The sequence below is a fragment of the Crocuta crocuta genome, unplaced genomic scaffold (genome assembly GCF_008692635.1).
Source record: "Crocuta crocuta isolate KB4526 unplaced genomic scaffold, BGI_CrCroc_1.0 scaffold54, whole genome shotgun sequence".
NCBI classification, from domain to species: Eukaryota; Metazoa; Chordata; class Mammalia; order Carnivora; family Hyaenidae; genus Crocuta; species Crocuta crocuta.
The window spans coordinates 4,173,411-4,181,429 of NW_027530356.1; the positions used below are offsets into that span (position 1 = coordinate 4,173,411).

Here is an 8,019-nt window from a genome sequence, read left to right on the forward strand (position 1 = left end):
CTTGAACCCACAACCCCGTGATCAAGAGTTGCATATTCCACTGACCCAGCCAGCTTTTCCCTTGAGAAGCAATCCGATACTGTGCTCAGTCAAGCAGAAATGACTGTCACACCTCCCTTCTTCATGTAATCCACCTGTAATTAACAAGAAGATGTGCATAAGTAACCAGGGCTGGAGCTAGGTAGAAATATGCTTGGATACCGCCGGTGTTTATTTATCTTTGTGATTTGGGCTGTGTCAGAAATTATAATCTGTCTCAACCCAAGATGCATTGCTGCCTTGGCATCTACAGTTGTTCATTAATTGGTGCAAGTGTCAGGTAGAAAACAAACCTGCAGCATCTTGGTGGGTAGCCCTGATCCCATTTCGCTCCTGGGTGTCAAGAGTTAAGTGGTTGTCCAGAGCTCCACATGGCTGCATGGATGGCATTTTCCCAGATGGGCCCTGAGACTCTCCTTTGCCCAACGGATGAGATCTGGTTTGGTAACCACATGACAAATGCCAGTCTGTGTGGTATGGCCTTGATGAAGGGAATTTCTTTGTGATGAGAGCAAGCTGTATCTTTCATCAACTGGATCTGGTTTGGGAGGAGCAGAGCCTTCTGGGTTTGTGGTCTGATTTGGAGAAAGGTGCACCCCCTGTGACATCTTTGTCCTTTCCTATGCTCTAGGATGGGGCCCAGGACAGAGGGCAGCTGATGGCCCCCAGCCACCTTCTCTAAACAGCATGGTTGACTTTCTTTACAACTGGACAGACTGGTGTGGTGAGGTGTCAGCTTTCTTTATAAAGCATTTTTTTATGGTTTTCTCAATGACACTCATAATGAACGGTTCTCAAATACGCCTAAAGGACAAATACCACTGTTGATTTATTTCCAAAGATCAAGCCTGTTCTGAGAGTTTGTTTCAAAGGTAGACTGGATTCTGGTGCTAAAGCCCAGCCGTTAAGCAGACATTGCCAAGATTGGAAGTAGTTGTGATGACTGTTATATTAGGAGATTATTTTACAAGATATGTTCTTAATTTAAAGATTTTTTCTGATATGATAGGGCTTCTGGTGCTCTTTATCACTCATCTAAGGGGCGCCTGGGTGGCTCACCCCATTAAGCATCTGACTTTGGCTCAGGTCATGATCTCACAGTTCATGAGTTTGAGCCCCACGCTGAGCTTTGTGCTGACAGCTTGGAGCCTGGAGCGTGTTTTGGATTCTGTGTCTTCCTCTCTCTCTCTCTGCCCCTCCCCTGCTGGTGCTCTGTGTCAAGAATAAATAAACATTAAAAAAAAATTTAATAAAACATTGAACTCCCTTTATGTGTATAAAGTTTCATATTAGCTTTGAAGGTGGTGACAGATGAAAAAGAAAGAAAAAGAAAGAAAAATATGGATTCTCTTAAGGATTCTATACTCTGAGAAACTAAGAAACAAAACTAATAAAACATGGCAACATAATAAATGCTAACTAGTCCAGAGTCATCAATCTCAAAGAATGTTTCTACTTTCCATGATAAGAGAAAACTTCACAGGGGTGAAATTCAAGCTAGACTTTGAGAATAGGTAGTATTGTAATGTAAGGGAAATGAGCAAAAACAGAGTACAAGGTATTTGAAAAGTGAAAGTCGACTTTGGGGGCTAACTTGGCAATGGAGAGAAGTGGGGAAGTGAGGAGGCTAAAGCTGAAAATGTAGGTTGGGCCATGTTGTAAAGTCTGAAAATCAAAGTTTAGAGAGTTATTTGATCCCAATGGCAGTGGGAAGCCATTGTATTCAGATTTTGCCTTCATGGTTCACTTAATGGGGTTTTCTGAGATTAACATGAAATCTAAAATAAGATATTTCTGAAGAATCAGAATCCCTTGGCACTCAACACTGGAAGAGCCAATTTGGTCACCACAAGTTTTCTTTTTAATTAGATGAGATTAATTGATTCATTGATTTTTCAAAGTAATTTCTACATCCAACCTGGGGTTTGAACTCATGACCCTAAGATCAAGAGTCACATACCCTACTGACTGAGCCAGCAAAGCACCCCCTACAAGACAAGTTTTCTAATCCTTGTTCTGCTACGAGTTCATTACTGGTGATGGGAAAGTGAACTTCTCTAGGCCACAATTTCCTCAAGTGTAAAGGGGCTACTAATCAAGATCATTTCTAATGTTCCTTCTGGCTCTAAAATCAATTACTTTCATTTTCCTTGTTCAGACTTTCTTCCTAACAGTGAGAAAAGAAAAACCTGTTATTAAAGCTTTTAAGGACATTGAAATCATAGTTTTATTTAAATTTGCAGATTTGTTCTATCTGCATCCCAAAGTAGAGGTTTGCACACGGTTAAAAAAAAAAAAAAAGTCACACATGGTTTAGTCACTGAAATTTTGTAATAAAAAGAATCTATGGAGGACACATGACTGCATTTATTTTTGTCTACCAGATTATCAAGTAAGGTTTTTCAACATCATAGATGAAAATTTTAAAACAAAATACAGTAAGATTATATAGCAAAATACTTTTTAAAAATCTATTCTTGAATATGTTATAGTGGATAACATTACTGATTTGATCTATTTTTGTGCTGTACAGGAAACATCAACAGTAAATTTGTCACTTAAATTCATTTTTGAAAGAAACTGCATCTATAAAAGAACAAGTTCTTTTCTTCTTTGAATTGGCAACATGCAAAAACAGTTTTTTTAATTAAGATTTTTTTCTAAATGCAGAAGTGAAGAGTTCATGAAAACAGAAGTGTTCTGTATAGACATTTTGCAATCATTCGAATCATTCGTATGGTTTCTCTAGAGTATGGTTGAGCCCGGAGTCCTTGGTTCTAGCTTCTGCTCTGCCTCAACTAGCTTTGTTCAAAGCTTTTCCTTTGAAATGCTGACCACAATTATGGTTTTCACTTTGTCTTTTCTCCCACTACTGGACTAAAAGATATTTGAGTGCTGGGATTCTGTATTCACACCTCTAACTCCGTATCTGGCACATAAGTTACTCAATATTCACTGAATAAATGCAGTTGGACAAAATTGCCCATGTCCTTTCTATCTCGATTCTGTAATATGTATGAATTTACTTTGAATTACTTAAGTCCTGACAGTTGAGTTTTCCCCTTCAGCTTGACTTCTAGCCGTTTATTGCTCATCCGTACTCTTTTCAAATGAGGACATTTTTCTCCTAATTCAACTTGAAGATAAACAGTTTAAGTAGCTACAGTAGGATGAAGTTTAGATAGGAAAGGGTTCTCTAAGGAAGTGACATAGAATTTGCTGTTGAACTCAACTCCTGCTTCTTGAAGTTCTGATTTGCATCTAAAACAAGTTAAAGGGAGGTAAAGACAAAATTTCAAAATAATTTCTAATTAGAAAATGTGATGTTCTAGATTTTAGATGCTGTAAAAGGAATACAGTTTTGTTGATGAACCTCCCAAGAGCATAATTCAGCTCTATGTGGTCTCCTTTATGCCAGCAAGATCCCAGAAACCTTAGTGAGAAGAGCAACCACCCTGCAGTACAGCATACACACTTCTTTCAAGTAAGTCAAAGCCCATTACAAAACATCCCGTTACAATGAAGCCCACTCAATTATTTTGAGCAACATTACATACAACTCAACAGATACAATGAAATCATGAACAATTCCTCAAAATGTTATGGCTAAGTTACAAAGTGTAACTGGATAATGTAGACAACCCCCAACCAAGTATTATCATACTATGGCCAACACTGGATTACATAAAATTGGGAAAGGGAGATCAAAAGAACTGTGATTTTTCTGGAATGGGACTTGGATAATGAGATGAGGGTATATCCTAGGTGGGGACATATTTTATTCACTGTGCTTTTCATGTTTTCCTTTTTTTTAAATTTAATTTTGAGAGTGAGCAAGTGTGTGCAAGTGTGCAAGCAGGGGAAGGGCAGAGAGAGAGAGGGAAAGAGAGAATCCCAAGTGGGCTCTGCACGGTCAGCATGGAGCCCAACACAGTGCTGGAGCTCATGAACTGTGAGATAATGACCTGGGCCACTCTCAAGTCAGCTGCTTAACTGACCAAGCCAGACAGGCACCACTGTACTTTTTAATGTTTTTCTTGCTACCTATTTCCAGCTATAAACTTTTTATCTGTGCCTTTGGGTATTAGTTCTTTTAACTCAAGTACAACATAATACTAGGCATTCTTTTAAGTAATTTTCTATTAACTATAAAAAGTACACTCAGATAATAAATTTGTAAAATCGTTTCCTTTCAGAAGGAATCAAATATTCTGGGAACTTTATTTTTAAAGGATAAATCAAGACATAGCTTTCATTGACCCAAACATGCATAATCCATCCTTAATATAAAATGTACTCAATTAAGAAATCACACATGAAATACAAAGGGAATACAACTTTACATATGTAAAATGATCGCTAGCTGTAGCAATTTAACAGTCAAATTAATAAAGACATTGTACAATTAAAAAAAAATCCTAACATCTTAAAGCCAATTATCTATAATAAACCAAGGGAAACTCTGATTCGGAACGGTTTGACTCAAAGCAAAGAATAAGGCACCTGCTATAAATTTAGAACAGTAACTTTCATTTTTAAAGTTACAATAAACTAAAATTAGTCAACCAAGACACTTGCTTCAGAGGGAAACAAGTGTTGATTTCCTGGGTGAGAAAGGCAGGTAACTGCAAATAAAAATCTGCTGGCCCAAGGACAGCTGATTACTCCTGTTCTAGAGTAGTCAAGTTCCTAAGCATCCTTAACTACTCCTCTCCCTCACTCTTCCTCTATATTGGCAGGTACCAGAAACTCTGAGGTTCACAAGGTGTATGACTAGGTAGCAGATTTCCCTTCTGTTCCTCTTAAAAAAGCTTATTTTAAAAGAGATATCCTGAGGCAATTAACAAAGCAAACAAGCAGCTTTCTTTCCAATTCATTGATACATAGACACCTCTCAGGCTTTTTTTTAATCAAGTTATGGCTAAGTATTTAAATAGCCAAAACTTAACAATTTTCAACAGTACCAGAAAACCTAAAACCTGCCTTCTCACCCTTACCATTAGTAAAAAGAAACTTTGATCAATCATAACCCATAAAATGATACAACAAAGGGAAGACTAAAGACTGATCCTTATCAGCAAATCCATTTAGTTCCGGATGGCACTTCAGTCTGATGCATCTAGTACCCTAACAAAATTTTAACCATAAATCCAGAATATTATTTCTGAACAAAGTAACTTCTTAGTCCATGTGCCTTTTTTGGTATTAAAAGTGCTATTAACGTGCTAAGATGTCTTACGGCACATTGGACTCATTAAGATGTCCTGATGAGACATCCAGTTTTTAGTAGTATTTTTCCCTAAAATATAGTCGGGCAGAGCAGATATGTTAAAGTAATTATGGTAAAATCAATGGTGACATAAACAAACTTTCCCGGACTTTACTCCACCGTGGTAGCTTTCAGTGAAACTGAAGTTACTAAGTTACAAAATGCTCACCAAAGTTGTTTTCTTATGGCATTTCACATTAGTATAATGACTCATGCAAAATCCAAGGTAGTGTAATAGAAATAATATTGTTAAAATAGATAAGGTAGCTATAAGCATCTCCCTTTATATTAGGCATTTAGAAGCTTTTAAAAATTCTTAGGTGCTAAAGATTATGGGAAAACTAGACTAACTGTGCAGTTGTTCCATTTGTAAGCACTTTATTAAAGGACAGTGACATTACCCTATACGGGAGTGTGCTTTCAAGATATAGTAATAAAGTGCCTAACTATATAAAAACCATGACTCCAAATTTTAAATTAAACTAACTGCATTTACACATTAGGGTTAACAAAATCTAGACTCTGTCTACCTAAGTTTAATCTAATTATCTATCTACACTGGATACGGTTTTGACAACCACATTTAAAAAACTTACTCTTTACTGACTGAATAAGTAGGTCCACTACTGTCGCTTAACAATCAAATTTTATTGCTTTATTCATGTGGTGCTTTTGCAAGGCACTGTGGTATGGACTAGAAAACTTGGAATGACTCGTGGAGAAACCTTGGAATGACAAATGAAGGATGATATGAAAAGTCATTCTGAGGCAGGATGCTTTACTGAATTGTTTTTAACCAGGGTATCAAACATCAGGAATGAGTTCAAGTTAAAATTCACAGGAAGAATGGAAACATCTTAAGGTCAGTCACTTCACATGCCCATCCTGATACTTTGAATAATCTGGAAAATTGCTGCAAAAAGAAAGAACATATGTTTTAGTAAGCATGCTTTGAATAAAACAGGTCTGACAACTGACAAATATTTATTAAGGTAGTTCACGAGAATCCAAGAGCACCTTTAAAATTACTTGCAAATGCTATGTAACTTCATTGAAGTAAGAAGGGAAGACCAGCCTACCCTGATAAAACAATTCAATGTCCATAAGCTATTTTTTTTTCAGCTCTTCTGAATTCTATGTCTAACTGTCCAAAATATTTTGCAATACACAATGTATTGTAGAAAACAACTTAAAGCACCAAAGCAAACAGGTTTTTCTAGCATATATTTTGGTTTATCCCCAAAACATTAAGTGTCCTTCTAAGGCCTGACCTATAACACAACCATGTTTCCTCATTCTCACACAGCTGAAATTGAATAAGCTTTAGGTTATATAAATCGCTTGGCTCTTGGCCATGTGTCAAGAAAGCCTCCAACTAGTAAGTTTAGGAAGTAGGCGAAGTGAAACTTTTAAGAGAAACCACAGTAACTTTAGAATGTCAGAATGTAAAAAACAATATCAACAGCTTGCACATTAAAATAATAAATGAAAGGAAAAATATTCTGTAATCCATCTGCAGAGGCAGGAGTCTATTACTTTAATAGCAGGTTGACCTAGTAACTTATTTTCCCTACCATATGTCAAATGTTTGTTTAATTAATCTGAAAACATTTGTCCCCAAAAGTAAGTTACCAATCAGGTACATTTCCTTCATACTGAACCAATTCCTTGCACAAGCCTTACTTTACAAAATACACCCAGTTTTGACATAAAGACATTAGATTCTGGGACACGTTAAATTAAGCTCAACATCCACACATACATCATGTTCATACCTTTTTGCAAATATATTCACAATAGGTTGCAAAACATTCTAAGTTCTCATTCCGTGAGGTTTTTTTGGTTTTGTTTTGGTCTAAATTTCTTCCAACTTGACCATTACTAACTGAAAACCTGACCTCCTTTTCTGATCTCCTGTGAGCACAAATCAAGCTATGAGAAGTTTCTGGAGCACCACCCTCTGTGCATATGTGGGACAAGTAATTCGGTTCAGAGACGAAAGAGACTTATGTGGAGCTCCCGGCAGGTGGGTTGAGAACTACGCGGGTAGGAATCGCCACTGATGGGTCACCACGTCATCCCAAACCCGACATCCAATCCGACGGTAGCCCCCACTTACCAGAACCACAAACAACAAAAATGAAGAGAGCCAATAACCAGGGTCCTACGGACGCCTTCTCTTCGGGAGCATTTCTCTGCAAAAACGGAAATTCCCATTTCAAATGCAAAAACCCACTCCGACCCCGGGCTCCTGCAGCCTACACCGCGGGCCAGGTTGCCAGGTCCCCTCAGCTCACAGGTTTCCCCTCCGTTCCCGAACCGCCTCGCTCAGGCACCCACCGCCCCGAACCACCCTCCCGCTGCCCCGCCCCGCCAGCCTAGCGTCCAGCTCGCGGCCTCGGGCCCCCAGCCTCGGGTCTGGGGAGAACTCGATCCTAGGACCGGGCCTGGAGCCCGGCTCCGGGACGGACCGGCGCCTGCTCTTTTCCCTTACCGAAGTCTTGGCGACGTTGCCCCGCTGGGTGATGTTCTTGCTGTGCTTCTCGTTGGCCATACGGATTCGCTGCTTGGCGACCATCTTCACGGCGCCACCACCTGCCCCAGCCACCCCGCTGGACTCTCTAGCTCGCCTCCCCTCGGGCCGCTGCGACGCGCCGGTCCCGGTGCCTGCGCTGCCGGAGCTAGGAGGCTCTCAGGCCGGGCGCTAGCTC

General features: G+C 39.2%; 1 protein-coding gene across 1 annotated transcript; it reads right to left on the reverse strand.

Annotated features, from left to right (window-relative positions):
- Nucleotides 1-5,935: 5,935 nt before the first annotated feature.
- On the reverse strand, nucleotides 5,936-8,013 carry SERP1 (stress associated endoplasmic reticulum protein 1). Its single transcript, XM_077765896.1, has 3 exons — nucleotides 7,803-8,013; nucleotides 7,428-7,503; nucleotides 5,936-6,221 (listed from the first exon to the last, which is right to left on the reverse strand). Exons 1-3 carry the CDS (start codon nucleotides 7,884-7,886, stop codon nucleotides 6,181-6,183), a joined length of 201 nt encoding a protein of 66 aa, XP_077622022.1. The 5' UTR covers nucleotides 7,887-8,013; the 3' UTR covers nucleotides 5,936-6,180.
- Nucleotides 8,014-8,019: the final 6 nt, after the last annotated feature.

Bases quoted from the DNA above. Each gene is read 5' to 3' on its own strand.
- SERP1 (XM_077765896.1), bottom strand. From the start codon at position 7,886: ATGGTCGCCAAGCAGCGAATCCGTATGGCCAACGAGAAGCACAGCAAG. The intron at 7,504-7,802 runs GTAAGGGAAAAG...CCGTTTTTGCAG, and splicing joins GCAACGTCGCCAAGACTTCG to AGAAATGCTCCCGAAGAGAA. The intron at 6,222-7,427 runs GTAAGTGGGGGC...TTCTTTTTGCAG, and splicing joins TTTTGTTGTTTGTGGTTCTG to CAATTTTCCAGATTATTCAA.